The 23,058-nt window shown below is 40.6% G+C and overlaps 1 protein-coding gene across 3 annotated transcripts in view; it reads right to left on the bottom strand.

Annotated features, from left to right (window-relative positions):
- Positions 1-23,058, bottom strand: part of cacng7a (calcium channel, voltage-dependent, gamma subunit 7a) — a gene marked incomplete at its 3' end in the record, with an annotated part of 101,665 nt that overhangs the window by 39,016 nt on the left and 39,591 nt on the right. The window contains exon 1 of one of the 3 annotated variants that reach the window (XM_079258481.1): positions 8,198-8,299. The exons of 1 other annotated variant lie outside the window; for it this stretch is intronic. In XM_079258481.1, the coding sequence (XP_079114607.1) occupies positions 8,198-8,206 (9 nt within the window). In that variant the 5' untranslated portion in view covers positions 8,207-8,299. Of the gene's footprint in view, positions 1-409; positions 526-8,197; positions 8,300-23,058 lie in introns of those variants that run through there. One more of the 3 variants, XM_079258482.1, reaches the window with a different exon arrangement.

The following is a 23,058-nucleotide window of genomic DNA, read 5'->3' as shown; positions in this document are numbered from 1 at the left end:
AGGTTCCAGCCTTCCCAAAGGCACCGCACTAATCACCGCACGGCGCATTCTCCCACTAACAGGCGAGGACGCAGGCGCGCACACGCTCACAGCAGCTGTCAGGGAGGCAGCGCACATCTGTCCTCAACCCTGAAACACTCTTCTCATTTATCACTCTGAGTTTTCTTATTGTTTTCCTATTTTTTTCTTTGGGATGGGGGCAAAAGAAAATGCATGCAAACACGCAATCACGTGCATGAGCATCATTCCTTCCTCCTGCAGCTGAAGTCCTGACAAGCGCAACCAAAGCTGCCTCAACAAGCCCAAAAAGAGTGAGATGGGGCGGCTTGCGTGAGGTGGGGAGAAAAGGGAGACAACGTGGGGGAGTTTGGCTAAATGACATGAAATAAAGCAGCAAAAAGCGACTCACCCTGCTGAGAGAAGAGCTGGTTGGAGCTGGACCGTGCAGCAGAGACGCTGTGTGTGCGCACTGACAAGCCTGGAGAGATGGAGAGAATTTGCTCTTTTCCCTCCCTACTTACCTCTCTTTCTCTCTCTCACCCTATCTACGCTGTTGCCACACACACACACACACACACACACACACACACACACACACACACACACCGTCTCTGTCTCGTGTTTCCCCGAGTCTCCCTGCTTTCTCTTCTCTTTGCTCCCCCTCTGTTACTCCTCCTCCTCCTTTACTTCACTCTGCTCTTTCAGCACTGCGGAGAATCGCTTGAATTGGCTCCACTGTAGTTTGGGTACGGGGAGGTGGGACTGGTGTGTGTGTGTATGTGTGTGAAGGGAGAGAGTGGGGAGTGGGGGTGGTGGGGTTGCAGTGATGTAGGCTAGAGGGAGAAGGATGCTCACGCGCACATGCACATAAAGCAGCATGGCATAAAGAGCAGCAGGCTGGAATTGAGGACACATCACGCACGCTGACAGCATGACTGATTCAGACGTACAGCAACTATTAACGTTGTGTAAGTCATTAATGAGCAACACACCCAAACATGTCCACATGAGTGTGTGTGTGTGTATTCTTCTGCATAAAACTGCACTTCTCTACATAATATCAGGCATGATAATGCGCATTTCTCTACATAATATCACAGGGAAGAAAATGATTGACAAGGGTGGAAATTAGTCTTCTGTAATGAGCCAGAGGAATTAATGGAAGCCCTTGGGTTTCATTTGGAAATGTTTCTTCTTTTCTTTTTGATTTGGGTTTAGAAATGAAAGTCAAAACCTCTTAAAACAGTCAGATGCAAATCATTTCTTAAAAGTGATGTAACAGATATATATATATATATATATATATATATATATATATATATATATGTGTGTGTGTGTGTGTGTGTGTGTGTGTGTGTGTGTGTGTGTGTGTGTGTATACTGCTCAAAAAAAAAAAAAAAAAGGGAACACTAAAGTAATACGTTGTACATCTGAATGAATGAAATATCTTTTTTTAAATACTTTGTTCTTTCCAGAGTTGAATTTGCTGACAACAAAATCATACAAAAACTTTCAAAGAAAATCAAATTACCTCAGCCCATGGAGGTCGTGGTTTGGATGAAGGTGGAAAAAAACACTACTAATGTCCTTGAAACAAGTGAAAATGAGGCTCAGTAGTGTGTGTGGCCTCCACGTTCCTGTATGACCTCCCTACAACGCCTGGGCATGCTCCTGATGAGGCGGCGGATGTTCTCCTGAGGGATTTCCTCCCAGACCTGGACTAAAACATCCACCAACTCCTGGACAGTCTGTGGTGCAACTTGGCGTTGGTGGATGGATATATATATATAAATAAATACATTGATGTTATGGACTGGCCCGCCCGTTCCCCAGACCTGAATCCAACTGAGCACATCTGGGACATCATGTCTCGCTCCATCCACCAACGCCAAGTTGCCTCATCAGGAGCATGCCCAGGCGTTGTAGGGAGGTCATACAGGAACGTGGAGGCCACACACACTACTGAGCCTCATTTTCACTTGTTTCAAGGACATTAGTAGTGTTTTTTTCCACCTTCATCCAAACCACGACCTCCATGGGCTGAGGTAATTCGATTTTCTTTGAAAGTTTTTGTATGATTTTGTTGTCAGCAAATTCAACTCTGGAAAGAACAAAGTATTTAAAAAAAGATATTTCATTCATTCAGATGTACAACGTATTACTTTAGTGTTCCCTTTTTTTTTTTTTGAGCAGTACACACACACACACACACACACACACACACACACACACACACACACACACACACACACATATATATATATATGAATAAATGTATAAACATTACGGGTACCAACTTTTGTGGACAAAAGTCTGTCAATGATGAGGAATCTGATTCTGAAGTCAAAATGATTACAAAGTTTATTGATTAGAAAATAAGAGTAATAATACAAATTGCAATTTGGAGAGACAGTTCAGAGGTTCAACAGCAGGAGTCTGAAATCCTCCAACTGAGTTCCAGACTAAACCATTCTTTTACCCTCGTGTAAGGGCGTTAGTTGCCTGCCCTAATTCTAAGTCATTCTAAACAAGAATGATTTGTTTTGGCTAATCGGATCACAGAATGCGGACATCTCAAGGCCCTAGCATTATGTATGTCTGTAAAGACAATGAGCAGACACTGTGTAACTAGGATTAGGTTCATGGGTTCAGCATGACCACTTCAGATCTACAACAAGCATCAGAAACGCATACCGTTTATGAAAAAAGGATTATGGAATATGGATTAAATGAATACCTAAATGTAGAACATGAAAACAACATTTGCTTTGACTGATGTAAATATGCATCTGACAAACATCGCCAAGCTTTGGTGATTGTATAAAGTTTGTGGTGATTGACAGTGATGATTGGCTTTTTTTTGCATATATAATCTTATATTAAACTTTTCAGCTGGTTATTTTGGGAATAGTGTTATGTAGACACAGCAGTTGTCAGAAAATAAAACGGGGTCTTCGAATCTCTTCAAAATGTTTTTATAATTGTGAAAAATTGTTCTAAATTGCTCTAAATGTTATAATTTTCTCATTTTAAGAAAGGGTTGGTATAAATGCTGGGTTCAATACGAAAGCACCAATGACAGTTTTACTGTGTAACACTGAAAGCAAAGTTAAAGCTCAGCCAAAACACTGAGAGGATCGTTGGTTTAATGGCTCCACATTACTCATTATTTAGACATTTTTCTTCAAACTGAAGTAAAACTTAACTGATAAGTGTGAACGATTGAACCCTAATGGTTATTTAAAAACTGACTCAGTACCTCAGACCTAATTACATAAATCCATCCATCCATCATTCACGTCCATTTATCCTAATGCAGGGTTGTGGCCACAGCAGCGGCTAGCGGAGGAAAGGTACACCCTGGACAGCATGTCAGTCCAACACCGGACTGACTGGATTAATCAGTCCCATAATACAAAAAGAGATCTTATTTATTGCTAAATATTGTGTAGAGGTAGAGACTTTTGTTGTGTATGATTCATAAGCAGACCCCGTTTACAATGCAAAGGGTCATCCATGGGCCACTGTGCTGTGTTTGAGTTCTTTTACTGTTCCGAAATGGGAAAAATAAAGTGATTGAGAAATTAAATTCATCTTCTTCCCTTCCTGAGTCTTATTAGCGAATAAGTGAACATGTAACAGGTGTCCACTGTCATGTCACAAGACATCACATTATGTCATCATCCGGAGACAGGAAGCAGCTGGATGCCGTTACAGGAAGACAAGGTCAGCGGACATTGAATATAAACAACATTAATCACACAGTCTCGGTGACGAAGGGAAATGTGTAAAAATGGAGTCATGGTTTGAGATTTTTGTCTCTTTGTCTTGTTAAGCTGCAAAACTGCCAACAGTCCTGCCGTGAGTTCTGGCTTCCAAGCTCTACTCAGAAAGAGGCAACTAAATCCACAACAAACGCAGATGCTTCATCCGACAAAGCAAAGATGAATGTTGATCTGCAGACAACAAGACAATAGTTGGATCACTGCAAGACAAGTAAGACGGGACGGACGGAGACAACAACATGCTTTTCCTCAGAATGTGTGACAAATATAAAGGCAGAACCTTTAAACCAAACGTGGGATTTTTTTCCCCAAATGTTCCATAAACATTGCAGCTGGAACACCAGTAACATCTTCTGAGTTTTTTTCCTCATCCGATGAAATAACACACACACACACACACACACACACACACACACTTAGGGGCAAACCTGAGGAAGATTGAGAAATAATTGCTAACATTTCTGACATATGCTGATTAGTAAGAACTGAGTCGGCCTCGGGGTAACGCAGGTGCAAACGTGCATCTTTGTCATGTCACATGACTCCAGCATCAGCTTTTCTTTTCAATCTTTCTCTGAAACAATCTGAAAAACAAAAAATCGAAGATATATGATGTTCCTGAATTATCCCAGTATGATTAAAGTAAACTGGGGCTGGAAAAAAGCGAAGAGGAGAAGATGTCACACATTTGCATGTGAAAAAACGAAGTGTGTGCATGGGTCTCTCTGTAGTCTTGCATGTGATGTCTGTATATGTGTGTGTGTGTGTGTGTTTGTACTTGTTCTGCTTCCATACCCTCTTTCATGGCTGAGTGGCCCCATCAGCCCCTGGCGACCCACAGACTGATACAGTAGGCCGTGACTCACGGTGCACATGCAAGTGCACGGATGTGTGTGCGTGAGTGTGTGTGTATGGGTAAATGTGTGGGCCTTAAGGGAATTTATCCCACCTGATAACACGGACAACACAAACATGCATATTTAAAAGCTTATTGTGTCTGAATATATTTGGAAAAAAAGATATTTCTACATTTAGGAACATTCTGGACCAAAACTGACGGATTTGCAGATTTTAATAAATCATTTTCATATCTAAAACACTTTGACCAATACATTCATGTTTGGTTTTGATAAAATGTAGACGGGATAAAAGCCTCCGGGCTTTTTTCTTAAAGCCCGGAGGCTTTTGGTTCTTCCTGGTTATGAGGGGAAATGGTTCACTTAGATCAAATGGAAATCTTACTGCGTGATGTGAACTTGACGTGTCTTTCAGACTATTTGTATGAGGCTATGTTATTTGCAGGACCGGTAAATGCAAGATGCTCTCAAAGTTTCAAATGTAAACACTTGATTATGATTCACCATGCTCACATCCAAGTCTCTATTTTCTCCTCTGATAAAAGGACACAGCTGTGCGGAATGTAAACAGATGCCAACAACCAGCATGCGATTGTGTGGATTCATCAGAAATTGGCTGAATTCCTTGGTTGGACATCAAACGGCACAATGCACAAAGGATATGCAAATCTTTTCTTCATTGAACGATGGAGCTTTACATTAATAACGAACTGCTGCAGAAACAGTCATTCATATTTGATGCATATTTATGTTAAAATCCCAACAAGATCATTTCCTGCTACAGCAGATTGAGACAAATGAAGGAATCCTGCAACGAAGAGAGATCTGGATCATCTTTAAAAATGTGCATCTCTGCATCTGTTTGTTATCATCCTTTCAAATGCGGCATGCCTGATGTGATGTGACAAGTCCTGTGTCTTCATAGGGTACAGACTCTGCGGTAATCACGTTCTACACTCCATGTTAACCTTTGCCATTGGCCTATATTTTTATTTCTTCAATAGAAAGGAGAGTTCAGCCTTAAAATGGGTCGCGCCGCACTCCAGGTGGGCTCTCATCTTCCAGATCCGCAGGACGAGTAATCTGCCTCCATAAGTCGCATCCCCGGAGGAAAACTGTAAACTTCTCTGCTCAAAATGTCTCTGAAGCAAAGGGGGAAAACGTTCCTCCACCGCCATATCTGGGACTACATGGAAATGATTGTATGTTTTATGTTGTTGCTATATTTAGAATAGCTGATAGCAAATACATGGAAAGTCTCTGTAAAGATTGCCAATTCTTTTGTTGTTGTTGTTTATGCAGCATCATGTCATTGCAAACCTTGTTTAATTAAGTTTATTTACAAACAGACTCATTGTGGATGAAACCCTTTCCTGTGCGGCGCATTCTGTTTTGATCACCTCTGAAAACCCTCGCACTGAGGGGTTCAAGCCAGCTACTTTAAATATTAGCAACTTTAAATCAAAACAAACACAAACAACCTATGGAGTTCTCCAAGGACCTATCATGGGACTTCTGCTGCTCAGATTATAAAAACAAGCAAATAACTTACCAGAATTACGTCAAAGACAAAGCAATTTAGATAACATCCCACCAGAAAACTATAGTCTGGACCAAGCTGATCAAATACATAAATCATATTAAAGTGGCTTTATGATGCACATTTCAGTCTAAATTATTTTAATATGCAAGTCCAGAAGGGCAAGAAATAATCAAGCAGTTTTTACAAACCCATTCATTCATTTTGTATTGATCCTCTCAGATCAGCCTCTGCCAGAAAAAAGCAAACAGAAAAAGCTCCGGCCCATGTCCTGCCTGAAGGCTGCATCTGATTGGTCAACTGCTAGGAGTAGTTATACTGAGCAGTGAAGGTGGGTGTGGCTTTCAGCTTGTGAAGTACACAAACTGGAAAGATGACCAATCACTGAGTCCCTCCCCTGGAACATCATTAAAATAGTATTGTATAAAAAACTCCAACCAATTGTTGAGGCCATGTAAACCAAATATACAGAGTGCTGGAAAACTCAAACATGCATTTTGGTGATAAAAAAAAAAGACTCTGCTCACATGTCTGATGAGTATTCAACACTATAAAACTGTAGAAAACTAGAAATAGCATCATAGAACCACTTTAAAGATTGAATGAACCAGAACTTCTATTAATTAAATTAAGTTCAAACTAAAAATGATATTTGGAACCAAGGAAGAAGGATTAAAAAGTAATTACTCAGCTTCAAACACCGATGTTAAAAACCAGAAACCAAGTCTGGAATCTTGGTGTAATCTGTGCATTTATATGTAGTAGACTAGACCACTGTAACACTGTCCTTACAAGTCTCCCTTTAAGTCCATCAGATTGCTGCAGTGAGTCCAGAAAGCTGCTGCTTGGGTCCTCACGAAGACCAAGAAAGTGGATCAAATAACTCCAGTTCTCAGAACTTTACACTGGTTTCTTGTTTGTTAAAGAACTGACTCTACAATCCTGCACGGAATGGTTTCGGACCAAAATACACTGAGAACCTTATGGATCATTATGAACCAACCAGATCCATCAGGGTCAGGTCTACATTCTCTGTTTCCAAACTCAGAACTAAACACGGAGAGGCAGCGTTGAGTTTTTTCTGTTCCTCCCATGTGGAACAAACTTTCAGAAAGCAGCAACTCTGCTGAAGCTCTCAGCAGTTTTAAAATATTTCTATTTGATGGGTTTTTATCAAAGCAGCTGTTAATTACCCAAGTTTTTTTTCTTGCATTTCATTCATTTTCTTTTGGGATTTTTAATTTTTTTTTTGTTTTTTTTTAGTTTTTAAAATACTTTTCAATGCTTCTTAATGCCATTAATATGTTATGTGAAATACTTTGAATCATTTTGTACATGAAATGAGCTGTACATTAAACTTACCTCGTTTTGAAAGTCTAAAATCAAAATAAAATTACTTTAAATGTGTTGTTATGCTTTAGCAAAGCAAACCTGCATTAAATCCTCATTTAAAATCTGCTGTTGTTAACATCTCAGTCAGACAGACAGCATAATTATTAAACTCATTCCATGTCTTTTTCTTGACAATTGACCAGATATTTTCCCTGTAACTCTGCATAAAAGGAATCACATACAAAGAAAGTATTTGAAAGACTCAAAAACAGATTTATAGAAGACCTCTTTAAATTTGGGCCCACAACAGCAGTGTGTTCAGAACCCTCCTGCCATTTATGTGTAGTGTGTGACTCATAATTACAAACATAGTAATAGCGAGGGAGCAGATGGCCTAGTTCACTGGTTATTCCCGAGTTGAGCCAACTGGTCCTGAGTCAAGATGCCTTCTGCTGCTGCTGCACAGATCAGGGACAAAATAACTACCAATGCCGCCGTCATTTTAATACACTGCAGTTTCGCAGCCGCTGAAACCCCAAACGATCTGATTAGAAGTCAACTAAAAGGATTAAAGTTAGTGAATATTACTGTAAATGTCAAGTTATGCGTTGAGCAGAAGAAATAGAGTCTTTCAGCTACGGTTTGTTTGAAAGGTCCTGTTCAGGTCTGAAGAGGTGGCTTACCTCCAGCATCTGTCGACAAAACAAATTGTTTAGATATGATGTTGAATGATGAGAAATATTGGCAGTGTTGTCGTCCTCTTTTGGAAAGCAGTGACATTCCTCTCCACAAAACGATCCAAAGCATTAGACTATGCTCATACTTACACTAATGACCCATAGCGGTTGTGCTCAAGTGTGGTCCTTAAGATATACTATCCTGCAACTTTTAGATGCAATGCTTCTCCAACACCTGGATCAAATGGCTTGCTTCCAGGCGTCTGCAGAGCTGAGTCACATGCAGATGAGGGAATACAGCTATTTGTTCAGGTTGCAAGATGGTAGATCTCGAGGACTAGACTTGGGTTGTCCTGACCTAAACTCTCGCAGTCATGTGAGCAACTGAGGCAGACCTGCTTAACACAGTATCGTGAAATGAATGGCATATCAAAAAGGCATGCAAAGAACTTGATCAGGAAGTTCATTAATCTGAACACAACTAAGACGATCAGGCTGTTAGGTCCTGAAACACTAGTATACATTTTTGTCAGGGTTCATGGAGAAGGTGGACCCAAATGCAGCAGGTTAACTAACCACTAAGGAACAAGTTGGAACAGCAGGCAGATGAAGCGAAGCAGCAATGTGACAAGACATGAATGTGAACTAGCAAAGGAAAGAGGAAACCATAGGATATACATAGGATTATATACATAGGATTAACAGGGAGAAGGTGAAGCTAATGATTAAATCAAACCAGAAGCATAAAGTAAGACAATACAGAAAAATACACAACTACAAAATAAAACAGGAAACCACACAGGGCAACAGATGGCCAGAAAGTACAAGACAAAACTATAGACAATGCAGATTCTGGTCCAAATACTGCTAATCTACTAATTCTAATCAAGTTTTTGTTTTTTTTTAATTTACACTTTACACCATATGCAAGTGATGCTACTGCATCAACACACAGCCAGGTAGTGACACAACTGCTTATATATGGCATATAATTACTATGTGGCACCCATTCATCACTAAAGACTCTTATATGCTGAAAAAACACATTGAACTGATGGATATGTATTTTATACATACAAAAAGTGCATGTTGTGTGCACTTATGTGTGTGTGTGTGTGCATGGATGCATTATAGAGACAGTGAGACTTTCATTGGGGGTCTGTTTAAACATATTGTTAGATTTTCTACTTGGATGTGTGACTGGATTTGAGTTGAACAAAGACGTCATTTCTATCATTCAATTAATAAAATATTTGAGTGCATTGTTGGATTTTTCACTTTGCCGTCATTTATCGCCTTCAGTTTCTGCTTGCATTTCCCCACACTGCTGAAGTCTCTGCATATTTAAATTCTATCAGCACAGCTCTGGTCCAATGGGCTGCTGGCCCACTGCTTTTCAAGCCAATCAGTCAGATCTCCTTTGAAACTGTCTCCTGTTCTGTTATTCCGCCTCCAGGCTGACATTCGGGCAGCCCATCTCCTTCCCATCTCCACTTCTTCCTGACACCAAGGACGCCTCATCAGAAACATTCCCCCACCTCCCATCCCTGCTCTTCACCCACCAGTGTCTAGACTGAGAAAACACAGCATGCAATACAGCACTTTGGCTTTGCTCCCCCCCCCTTGACCTTATTTAAAACTAAAGATTTGCAATATTATCGACATACTGATATTATTGGCATACTGATATTATTGGCCAGTTTTGACATTAAAAAACAATATCAGAAATGATTAGTATCGATTTTTTACTTTTTATTAACATTTTTACTCAAAATGCGCACCTTATATATCAAAGTCTTCGGCTAAGTCTTTAACTCAAAATGACAAAATACATGTCATGTACAGTTGCCGAGATATTTCACTCCAAAAACTTTGGTATTTGTTGATATTGGTATAGGAAATTGAGAGTAGGACAAAATGGGTAAATTGGATATGTTGGGGGAAAAAAAAAAAAAAGCCAACACCAAACATGGCCTATTTAAAACTAATCTGGTGTTTATATTAACTTCTCAGGTTCTGAATTAACGTTTTTTGCAGTCTGAATGCAGTAGCTGGTTGCTCAGTGCTGGCAACTGGCCGTGGGCTGTGCCTGGCCAGTGCAGAATGGTGTTGCTCTACTTGAAAACAAGATCTTAGCTAAGTATTGGACACTCCCCCCCCCCCCCCCACTTTCCAACATATTAATTTGGTAATATATGGACAAAATGTCATTATTCAATCTGGTTGCACATTTGCAAGAAGCTCTGTTTTAACATGAATTGAGTTTTTCCTCCTCGTACCGTTTGTTTGGTTGTGATAAATTACTGGTAATTGCTGCATCTGGCTATCTGTTCTGCGCAGCTGGGATCACCTGGATCCAACACTCTTCAACCTTGAAATTGCCACCTTATGCCTGCAGAGAAAATTTCTACATGTCACACTCGGTTTGTTTGATGCTCTGATTTTTCCAACATCCACACACACCACATGTCACCGCTATATCCAAGAGTTGTTTGTAAACTCAGCTACATGGTGTTATTCTCAGTGGCAGACAGATGTGACAGCAGATACATAAATGGGCAGCACTGAGCCCCTCATATTACCTGTGCTCTCATTGCGAGGGTCTGTGTTTCACACTCTCTGGAGGATGGAAAAGCTCTTTGTGAAATGATGTCTGTCCACCGCCATCTCAGTGGTCAGCGAAGTGTGTGATGGTGATAATTGGAACTACACAGTTTATTGAACTGGAAGACTTATTTGATTGCTGCTCATGCAAATGGTGATGTTGAACGTATTTGGAAGCCTTTTTCCCCATTGTGTTGTGGTTTTTAATGGAAAATTCAAATTTTCTACAGCACATTATGACAATTTATAGTTTGCTTCATCATCTATAAAATAATATTTTAAGCATTATGCCCTGGAGCTAAGTCTCATAAATTAAGATAGACTATTTTACACAGTGCTTGATTGTTTGTCACTTTGTTTCAACTGTGATGATTGACTGTCCACGGTGTGTCCCACCGCTGGATGTATGGGATACACTCCCCCTGACAGAATAAAGCCAGGATAAAGTAAAGTTTTACATAGATTCATATGGACTCAAAAGAACCTCTTGCATAGCTGTCAAGTCTCCCATTTTGACCGGGAAACTACCGTATTTCCCGTCTCCCAACGTCCCCCAAACTTCTATTTTCCCATTAGTCTCTCGTATTTTGATATAGGAAGAAAATACACCGACATGAGGAGACAAACCCCCCCCCCCCAACCCATGATAAGAACAAACGTGCAGCAACCATAGAAACTGTGACTGATAACACAGTGGTGATTGAAAAGAGCTCAAAAATGAACAGTTAGCATCAAATTTAATAAGTAATTTCCATTGCTGGTCAGTGAACTAAAGCAGGCATGTGTTCATCTTTGCTTCCTGGCAGCAGTTGTCTTGAACTCTGCTTTCTCAGAGGTTTTAGGAATTATTATAAGTTTATTTTAAGAAAACTTACTTTAACTATTTATGTTGTAGTAAAATAAAAACATTTCATCAACCGGTGCCACTCCGGGTTCCATAGAGCATGCTGATCAACTTGCTATGCTGGTCACGTGGATTTTCTGTCAGCTTTAAAACTATTTTATAGCCATCAATATACTTTAGTTTTTACAATTTAATAGTTTTTGGCAGCCCAAAGTTACCGAAAAGATGAAAGAAACTTGATTTCAGCTCTCCTCCTCCTCCTTTTCCTAATTCAAATGAATGAATCCTTTTGACGTCACAACACTACAAACTGTAACAGATACACAACGTCTCCATGTTTTGTTCTTTGTAACTTTGGATCATATTTTATTTGCTTTACTTACTTGTCTTTAACCATTTGCTTTCCTCTCAGATTTCTCTTCAGCAGTGTACATCTAGTTTTTGGTGAATTACTCCCATCATCTTTGATGTATAGCAGCTTGCTACATGTCTACCAGTGTTTGCAAACTTCCCACCTGCTCCTTATTCTTAATTAGCTCCCTCGGTCTCTCTGTCCTCCTGACCTTGTGCATGTTTTTCCATGCTCCTTGTTTTTCACCGTCAGGTCCTCACAGGTTACCCTGATCCTTTTCAGTTTTCTCTTCTGTTTTGCTCAGCCTGGATTTATCTGAATTACTTTCCTGTGCAGTGGTTTCAGTTAACTAATTTAAGGTTTATCAGTCTGACTTCTACAACTGTCTGATCCTGGTCTCCCTCTTTAAAAGAAATACCCAGAATGGACCCAGTGAAAGCAATTGCTTTGATTCTCTATGAGCTCTGAAAGACGGAGTCTGGCCTCCACTGCCATTTTTTACTTTCAGTGCAACTTACAGTTTATTCATTTTTGGGAAATATATTGTCAAAACCTACACTGTTTAAGTTGCTGTTAATAATGAAGAGCTTGATTTTAAAATATCTGCAACACTTGACGATCAAGACACCGCAAGTAATATAATCCAGCTTGATAATTGCTACGTTTACATGGGAATTTTAATTCTATAATTAAAATAATTTTAATTTATTTCTGAGTTAATTCTTTTTTAAACTGATGAAAAATGACCATGTAAACACTTAATTCCTAATGCAAATTTCTATTGGGAATTAAACTTAATTCTGATGTAAGTAGCTGGTTTATTCACATTTTAATTCTAAACTATTCAATTCCTTTGTCATGTAAACCTTCATTCCGCTCCTTCTCAGTTGCTACAAAAGGTGAAGTTGTAAGCTCGTGTTGAGTTGGTACTTCAAATGTATCATAAAAATAGCGACGAAACTGGTACTTATGTAGTTTTTACAAGTTACGACTGAAAAGACGAGAAGTGGGGAGCCTACTGTTTATTTCCAGTATACGTCATACGTCACGTGCACCCTCTGTCCAATCAGAACCCTTCCCAACCCAGCACTCTAAAGAGGAATTAAGGACCTGTTTTATGTAAACCTCCATTCTGAATTATTTTCATATAAACTTGTAGGAGAATAGTTTAATTCTAAATTATTTAATTCTGAATTATTTAAATCTGAATTATTAATTCCGAATTAAAAAACATCATGTAATTGTACCCATTCTTGGGAGAAGGCTTCCTTAGAGCCGTTCAACCTGCCAGGAACTTCACATGCCGTGTTTTTACAACCTGCTCCCCTGTAAATGGCTCATCTTATCTTGTTATTTGCAGGGAATCTCTTGAATGAATGACAGGAGGAAGAATACCTGCAGCTAGGTGCTGAAAGATCATGCGGATCCATACAAATAAAAAAAGACATGAAAAAGGGTTTTTTCCTGGCTGCCTGGGGGCTCCGTTGCCCCACAAGAGGAAGGTCGCGGTTTAGGCTGAGACAGGCAGTCAGCAGACCAGTATGGTCAGACGGGGCCGCTTTCCTGTAGGTGTTTGTTGTATTCCTGCTCCAACACATCTGGTTTACGTTAAATGGATTCAACAGCCAATCAAGTTGTTTGCAATCACTTATTTGAGTCAGGTGTACTGGAGCAGGGATACATGGAAAACATGCAGGATTTTGTCCCTTGAGAACCTGGAGCTGGACACCCCTGCACCAGACACTCAGCCAGATCTGCTGGGGGAAGAAGCCACAGATACCATCAGCTGCAGTTGCTCAGGTTGCCCAATGACCGAAGGCTGGCAGCTCAAATCCCCCTACCACAGTATCAGTATCACTGGTGTATGAATACGTATGAGTGTTCAGAGAGGCCGTTGGCGCAGATTGGCTACCATGTTTCCATCAGTCTGCTGCAGAGCAGCTGTGGCGACACAAGTAGCTCACGACTGTCTGGTATGAATGAGGAGTGAATGAATAATGGATTCAGGGTAAAGCGCTGTGGGCGACCTGAAAAGCTCTATATAAATCTTATCCATTATTATTTATCATACTGCACCTCAAAAGGACCAAAGGATCGACTCCTATTATTCACCTTTCCATGGACATTTTAGAAGATGCTGCATATACTTGTATTTAAAATCCAGATTTTTACTGGGATCATGTTTTATTCCTCACATCTCAAGATGTCCACGGTATTTTCCTTTCTTAGTTTAATGCCCTCCTGTTATTGCCTTGCCCACCACCCTCAGAAAGTCCCGGTCCATCACTAGACCTCACATGGGTTGAACCGACTGTGACTCCTCACCAATCATTTAAAACTGAAAAACCCTTTTGGATAACAGGTGAAATGTCTTAAAGGAGCAAAGTACTTCCAGCTGCTTTGCTTTTAAGCCCTGTAGATTTATAAAAAGTGCCAGGTTTCCTCATCTCTGCTGTAGGCAAGCAGCTGGGGTTTTATCCGCTACTGGAACAATACAACCTCATCTCTCACTGCTTTGTGGTTATGTCAGGTTCAGCAAAAGTAGAAAAGTGTAAAGTAAAAAAATAAATCCATCTACAGTGTTGGTGTGTTGACTACAAGCATCTCACTGGGCAACAAATCCAAAGATGGAGCAATGTTGAGACCCAGGAGGGGGTTGGCAGTGGTTCAGGTGGTAGAGCCGCTTGTTTTGTGACCCAATGGTCAGTGGTTCAAGTCCTTTTCCCTGATGTTGCTGCAGCCCCGAGGTGGGATGTGATTCTCTAATGAAATCCAACTTTATTTATAAAGTACTTTTCCTGCAATAAAACGCAACACAAAGTGCTGAACACATGACAAAAGCACAGCAAAGAAAAATCCATCAGAACTGCCCTTCCCACAGACTTAAACATAAACACCTATACACACACACACCTAACACCCATTTCCAGCACTCATCTTTATCATCATGAATACACCTAGTTATATGTTGCTGATTACAGAGGAGTCTGATAAGGAAACACGATCACTGGAGCTGCTTGCAGACCAGACCAGCATGGGCACCAGCATGGGCATTAACACAGGCACCAATACGGGCACCAGCATGGGCACCAACACGGGCACCAGCATGGGCACCAACAGGGGCACCAGCATGGGCACCAGCATGGGCACCAACACGGGCACCAGCATAGGCACCAACACGGGCACCAACACGGGCACCAGCATGGGCACCAGCATAGGCACCAGCATAGGCACCAGCATAGGCACCAACACAGGCACCAGCATGGGCACCAGTAAGGGCACCAACAGGGGCACCAGCACGGCCACTAGGAACACTGGAAAATAGAAGGGCTGGTCCCAAATCCCAAAAAATGCAGTAAGTTGTGTTAGGCCATCTGGCGTAAAAATTGTGCTAATTCCCCTGTGCAATGATTAGTTGTGGCGACCCCTTCAGAGCGACAAGCTGAAAGGGAAACAACAACCTTCTTTAGTCTATAAAGGGAGGATGTTGAAAACAGAATTTTAACAATAAAAAGCTGCAAAATAATATCTGCCAATGCAACTGCAGACAAATGAGACTTTGGGTTAATTTTATTTGGGGACAAATTTAGCCACCAGAATATTTATATGTTGGAATTAAAAACTTTGAACATCATCCTACTTTAATTACACACATGAATGTGATAGAATTGACAGATTAATGTGGCTTTCAGCTGGCATACTGGGAACCTCAGCAGCAGCAGCTCCATCAGCACTGAGCACAAGCTTCTGCTTAACACAGCATGTAAAAATCTCCCAGTGGACATGGAAACTCACTACTTCTGCCTGAGGCATCCTTTAAGAGCTCCACTGTGGGGTAATTGAAGTAAAACTCTCTTGGCACCAAGATGCTACAGGGATAACTGGGCACTGATCCACAAATGTAACTCTGTCCCTTTTTTCCTGTCACACAGTTCACTGCCGTTAATATGTTAGGTTGTGCATAAACCATTGGTGAATGAGCACTAGCAACAATAGCTATGAAAAATAAACAAATAAAAAAACAAAAGATGATTTTACTTCATTTAATGAGAACAGAAATGTAGCAACATAAGCAGCTAGCATGGAACCAGATGGTGTAAGAAAGACTGCATGGTTAGCACAGCCCACAGAGTGCTTATAGATTGTCTTTCTCCTTCCTTCAGCCTTCTGTTTGTCTCATTCCTTTGGGATTCCTCTCGCCCCCGCTTCCTTGCCCCTCGGTTTATTTTTAGTACCCTGTCAGGGAAATCCAATTCATGAGCGGTGCTATATATAGCAAGCTGTACATTGATCTACACATGTGAGCAATAGTGCTGAAACGAGGGGTTTCTACATCAACAAACTTCAGATTCTCACACTGCAGCAAAGACGAGGAGAAGCCTCTTCATCTGCTCTTTGCTGCTGTGGCAGAATATGTATAATAAACAGAAAATATGAAGTCATGAGCGCTCAATGGAAAGCTTTTTTTTAATTTGCAATGTTAAAAAGCAATGCCACGTTTTCCTGCAAACATATAATATATCGAAGTGTCACTGTAAGCTGAAGGCTCCAGCTTCCCGGACAAAGCGTTTAAGAACATGGATGGATGAATGGATTTAATATTGACTAAACAGAACAGCTCATTTCATGGTTGCAGTCTGGTCTGACAGGAAAAGCAAAAATTTTGTGCATTTCTGTAGAATGTTTATGAATCCAGCAGGTTTTGCGTGTTTGGTCAAGAGATTAGGACTTGGCAGAGCATAATAGAGAAAAATTATATTTTGATGAAATCTGTTCACAATGTTTCTGTTCTAAGAAGCCATGACGTCAGCCAAGCCGTCCCCCCACACAGCTTTTATTGCCTCAGCTTAACAGAGTGATTTTGTAATACATACATGGCAACAATCAGCTTGGAGCACAAAGAAACACTGACCAAATCCTATAATAACATTACAAAGGAAAGTTGCTTTAAAGGGAAATTTCGTAAGAATTACGTTGAGCATTGAAATCGTGCATTGCGTTCCAGCGAATAATGTGTTGTAGTGTCTCACATTTTCAAACTCCAACTGCAACAAACAGCAGCGGCTGTGTAGCAAAAAGCTTCAACTGCATTCATGATAGAATGTCATCCAAAGATGTTCGAGATTTCATAAACACTGCAAACTGCATCGTATTAGTGTGAATGAGCTTAAAAAAATAAAACAAAAGAATTTTAAAAAGTTGTTTCTAAAACGGCTCCTGCGCTGCTGCTGCTGCACATGCCTCCATTTTTGTAAATGACAACTGAAACATGCTTGGACCAAGAGTTGCTTTACAGTAATTGTAAAAGATTGTGGGGCATTCTGTAAAAAGTGATCTTACTGTTCAAACCAATACGGATAAATGAGAGGGAAAACTGTTAGAAACTGTTAGCTGGGTTGACGTCTAAAATACAAGTTTAAGGCTTAGATGAAGCTGTTATTCTGATTTAGAGGGCTGGACAGGACAGAAATGTAGCATCTGTGTACACACAACCCTCTGTATGCAGTTTGGGAGTGTGTGCTTGCTTTTACTTTCATGTGAGCTTGACTGTCTGCATGAAGCTATTAACATGAACTGTGGGTGGTCAGACTGCTTTCAGAGGGAACAATGTGAAGTAAATCAGACTGCGCAGACTAAATAAACTTAAGATTTTGTGCATCTTGAATGATAAAGAAAGGTTTGAACTGTTTTAGTGCTTCAGTGATGAAAAACGGCATCGACCATTCATGTGGCTGCATTGCCTTTTTTTTTTTTTTTTTAAACTTCAGATGATGTAGGAATTAATCTGCCTCCTCTCAGATGGGTTTTTTCCACACCACTGCATATTCTTTCTCTGATTGTTTTCTGATCCCTTCTCACTCTCAGCACACTTGGTGCACAAATTTTCAGATAAAAAGGTGACTTGTCTGGCACAGAATAACTGACAGACTATTGTTTTGCTAATAAATAAATGAGGATGCATGCATGATGTATGATGCATTTGTGAGGATTAATGCAAATATTACTGACAGTTCTAACAGCAACAGTAAAGAGAGATACATGTAAACATTTACTGTGCAAGATGCAAAATTCTTTTTTTCATTTTGTAGGAAAAAGACATCCATCCTTAAAGAAGTAAACATGAAACTAAAGCCAAACATGTTGATGCTGCATGTGTGGAGACATGTATTGTTGAAATGGAGTCAGAATCCTGTAGCGTCTGCTTCTCTTCAAGCGTGTTTCAAATACTTTAGTTATGTGGTTGCTGTGACAACTGTGATTTCTGTGAAACTCCAACAGGAAAATAAGACGAGGCTGGAGGAGGTGAAGTATGGAGGGAAGGTAAAGAGGTAAAGACAATGAAGAAAAATAAGGTCTGAGAGAGAGCAAAGGAGGTGTTAGAACGATTAGGAGACGGGAGGAAAGGAGACTCTGGGATGAAAAGAAGCGAGAGATGAAATAAGGATGAGGAAAGGACTTGAATGGAGAAAGAATAGAAGGCAAAAAGGGAGGGGAGAGGATGTAGAAGGAGCAATGATGGAAAGAAAATAGAAGCACGGAGGAGAAAGTGAAAAGAAGGTACAATAAAATCCAACAGATTATCATAAATAATGGAAAGTCTGGTGAAAAGACTAGAGTAGTGATTTGCAGCAGCTGAAACCAAGGGAGGTGCAGAGGAAAGAAAAAAAGATTTTTTAATAAAAAAGCTGAGATAAAAACACAAGTCAAGTGCAAAATAAAAACGTTAATTAACTTCATCCGTCATTATGTGAGTTGTTTAACAGATGGAGTCAGACTGAGAGGCAGGTGGAGGAAAGAAACAGATGGGAAATGAACAAAAGGAGCTTAAAGCACCCAAAGCATTGTTTGAAAAGCTTTAAAAGTGATGTAGCGAGAAGCTCTGCTCATATTTTATCTTCTCTTAAGGAAAGGACAAATTGTTCTCGATGGTTTTAATTGCAATAAATATGCTAGGACATTGGCATATTTCTAGCAGCATTATGTCACCAGGTTCCATCTGAAGGCTTTCCTGCTGGAAACAAGCTTTCTGGTGCACGTTGCTCTGAATGCACAGTCTTCCAACAATCTGTCTGAAACAACATCATCAAACTGTGACTCTGCTGGGGAGGTTGTCATTTCAAGACTTGTCACAGATTTTCAACACCAGCATTTCCCAAATTCGGTAGTAAATGATGTGAATTGAAACAAATAGAGCCAATGAGAGCAAGAGTCTCGTGTAGACACGAGTGATAGTTTTCTGGGTAAGTCTTAAACCACTTACTGCCACTGTAACCTCAACCTTGAATTTGACCTCATCTGTCCAGCCGATGGGAGCTTGCTGAACCTTCCTGAAAGGGCACCTCCTGGCCACATATGTAGTTGGGATATTATCGATTGTGGTGATTAATATTTAATGGGGTAGTTTTTTCTTTGATATGACCTCATCCAGCAAAATGGTAATGCTGGTTTCCACCCTGCATGTTGGAAAATCACAGTAAAAGTATCACCTAGTGCATTAAATGGTAAACGCTCCACAAGCTGTGGCAGAAGTCACGTTGAGGTCAACATACAAGTAAATGGATTAATTAATGTTTTATTTCAAGAAAATGAAGAAGAAAAACCACATTGGACTAAAATTGATGCTCCAACAGAATAATTTGTTATTTCTAGTTTAGGTTTGTGATATGAAGTAAATTGGGTATGAAAGTCTGCAGAACCACCGGTTTCAGGGACAAGAAATCAATCCAGATACCACTGGTAAGATCTGATGAGCCTGCTGGAACCACATGTTCCTCACTGAACTGGGCCTGCTGGAACCACATGTTCCTCTCTGAACTGGGCCTGCTGGAACCACATGTTCCTCTCTGAACTGGGCCTGCTGGAACCACATGTTCCTCTCTGAACTGGACCTGCTGGAACCACATGTTCCTCACTGAACTGGGCCTGTTGGAACCACATGTTCCTCACTGAACTGGGCCTGCTGGAACCACATGTTCCTCTCTGAACTGGGCCTGCTGGAACCACATGTTCCTCTCTGAACTGGGCCTGTTGGAACCACATGTTCCTCACTGAACTGGGCCTGCTGGAACCACATGTTCCTCACTGAACTGGGCCTGCTGGAACCACATGTTCCTCACTGAACTGGGCCTGCTGGAACCACATGTTCCTCACTGAACTGGGCCTGCTGGAACCACATGTTCCCCACTGAACTGGGCCTGCTGGAACCACATGTTCCTCACTGAACTGGGCCTGTTGGAACCACATGTTCCTCACTGAACTGAGCCTGCTGGAACCACATGTTCCTCACTGAACTGGGCCTGCTGGAACCACATGTTCCTCACTGAACTGGGCCTGTTGGAACCACATGTTCCTCACTGAACTGAGCCTGCTGGAACCACATGTTCCTCACTGAACTGGGCTTGCTGGAACCACATGTTCCTCACTGAACTGGGCCTGTTGGAACCACATGTTCCTCACTGAACTGGGCCTGCTGGAACCTAATGGTCCTCACTGAACTGGGTGCTCCTGTCCATCCTGTCGGAGGTGCTCCGTGCTGTAATTGCCAGTCTAAATAATAACATGTGACTTATTTTCATTTAGTTTAGGTAAGTTTAAAATAAATAAAGCAACTATTTTTTAGCACTTCAGCATGCATTTGCACACTTTTACCTATTTACTGACGGTTATTCTATATTGTTTTTAGACTACAGTTTTATTTTTGTGTTTTTACCTATGTTTCATCGACCTTTAATGCACAGATTAGTTGCTACTTCAGTTTTGTCTTACAATGACAATAAAGGAATTTAAACTCAAAGCACGTACAGAAGGTCAAATAACAAATCAGTCTTTTTAAAAAGAAAAAATAGTGTCCCAAGATCCCAAACCTGCTTTCTTTTCTCCTTTAAACACAAAATCCAACAGGGTTATTATTCAATCAATCACCCTAACTGTGCTTAAGACTGTCCACATGCACAGATCCTCTCAGAAGAGCCAGGGAGTTTTCTTTAAATGCCTCACTGGGAAGGATTTCATTGATTAAAGCAAACTTGAAGCTATTTTTTTTCTGCTAACCGTTTAAAGCGTGAAGATGAAGTGCATAATGTTGTCAGCAGGTGACATGAAGGCTACACTGTGCAGGGCTGTCATAAACAGCCATTCCTTTGCCCTTTTCAGTCTCATGTTTATCCTTTCTAGTCTGTTCATAAATATTTGTAGATGAAAGCAGAAACAGTTGATCATCACAGCTGATTGCTGTGAGGTATTTCCATCCCAGCTCTTTAAAAATGGCAAAAATGTTCATGGAAATTAAAGTTGCTGAGGGTGCTTGGACACAACCTGCATGCAGTTATTCCTGTTTAAATAGTTCCCAGCATATTGTCCTGTTTAAAGACAGCAGTCGGTCTTATTGTGATTTATTCCAATTAAATCATTTTAGCCTTTTTATATGTTAAAAGAAAATAAGTGAATTTGCAACAAAATACGAGCCAGGTCTTACAAAGAGCTTTGCATTGTGCTCCAACAGTTTCAAACAGGAAGGTCAGCATGTTCAAACGAAGCCTAAGAAACAACAACTTGAAGACAAAATACAAAAGGATTTTTCAAAAAGTAGGGCTTTTGAAAGGACAAAAAAAGGTGATACGCAAATTAAGAATCATGTTCGTCAACATGCACAGCACTGTACCTGCCTCTCGCCCAGTGATTGCTGGGATAGACTCCAGCTTCACTGCCATCCGTAATTGGACTACATGGTTAATAAAATGGATGAATGAATGAACATGCTCTGCAGGTTTGGAATGGAAAACTTTTAAAAATTTGACACTGTAGTTCACAGCGTCCAGCAGGGTATCATGATGAATACTTTAACACCCAGCTTTTCAGAGAAAAAGGGGGAGGAGTTTGCAAACATTAAGCCTACAAATAAGTTCTTGTTAGTCATTAGCATTTATTTGGAGGAAGAATGCCCACGACAAAAAGATAGAAATGAACATCCATACCCCGACCTCCACAGACAAGAAAAACACAAGTGGAGATGGAACAAATGCGAATACCACCCCCATTCGGCTTAAAACATCAGGTTAAACTTCAAAGTATTGACGTGTGGACCAGGGGTCTCCAACTCTGGTCCTTGTGAGCTACCATCCTCCAGGTTTAAGTGTTTCCCTGCTGCAACACACCTGACCTAAATCAATGGGTCATTAACAGGCAGATGCAGAAGATGACAGCATGTTGTTGGAAAACCTTTTCATATGAAGCACGTGTTGTACCAAGGAAATGCTAAAGCCTGCAGGATGGCAGCTCACAAGGGCCAGAGTTAGAGACCTTTGACTTAATTTTTTTTTTTTTTTTTTTTTTTTGGTTCATACAGACTATGATTTCATGACAGAGACCCTCGGGCCCTCGGAAGATCTGCCTCCATATCTGCCAAAGTCCTGGTGTGCAACATGGGCCACAACTGAGTGACACATCTGACTGTGTTCATTATTCCAGGAGTTTTGATCATTTTCTTCATTTTAATGGAAAATTTGATGAAACGATCAGTTAAATGTGTGACTAGCGTTTGTCTCACAGCAGTGCTATTAATCATTAACGCTGTTTCAGAGAAAGACCTGAGGGCAGCAGTGTCCATTAAAGTGAAAATCATATATATCTGCAGCATGTAAAACTTGAACATTTCTAAAGGAATGAGTTAAACAATATGTCCTACTTCCAGAAGGTTGTTTGGTTTGCTTTCATCTTGCACTTTACTCAAGCAAACCAAATCTGAACATGACAACGGCCTGGAGAAATATGACCTAAAACAGCCAATGACTACCCGAAAATATGGCTAATCAATTGGCCTGGACCAAAAACAGCTCATTCGCTGCAGCTTTAGTGTTAACACCTAATAGGACTTTCACAAGAATCTGCCCAGTATAAGAAGCAGACGGAAAAGCAGCACAATCTGACTTGTGTTACAACATGGTCTACATCAGTTCCTCTCTTTGGTTCACTGGATGGTCTATTTGCTTTCATACGGCAACCAAACCATAAATGGGATTCCCAACTTTTGAGCTGGCCAGAGATCATATCTTTAGTCCAGAGTGTGAA

This window comes from Telmatherina bonti, assembly GCF_933228915.1.
Source record: "Telmatherina bonti genome assembly, chromosome: 19".
Taxonomy (NCBI): Eukaryota; Metazoa; Chordata; class Actinopteri; order Atheriniformes; family Telmatherinidae; genus Telmatherina; species Telmatherina bonti.
The sequence above is the reverse complement of the archived record's forward strand: the minus strand, read 5'-3'. Positions and strand labels throughout refer to the sequence as shown.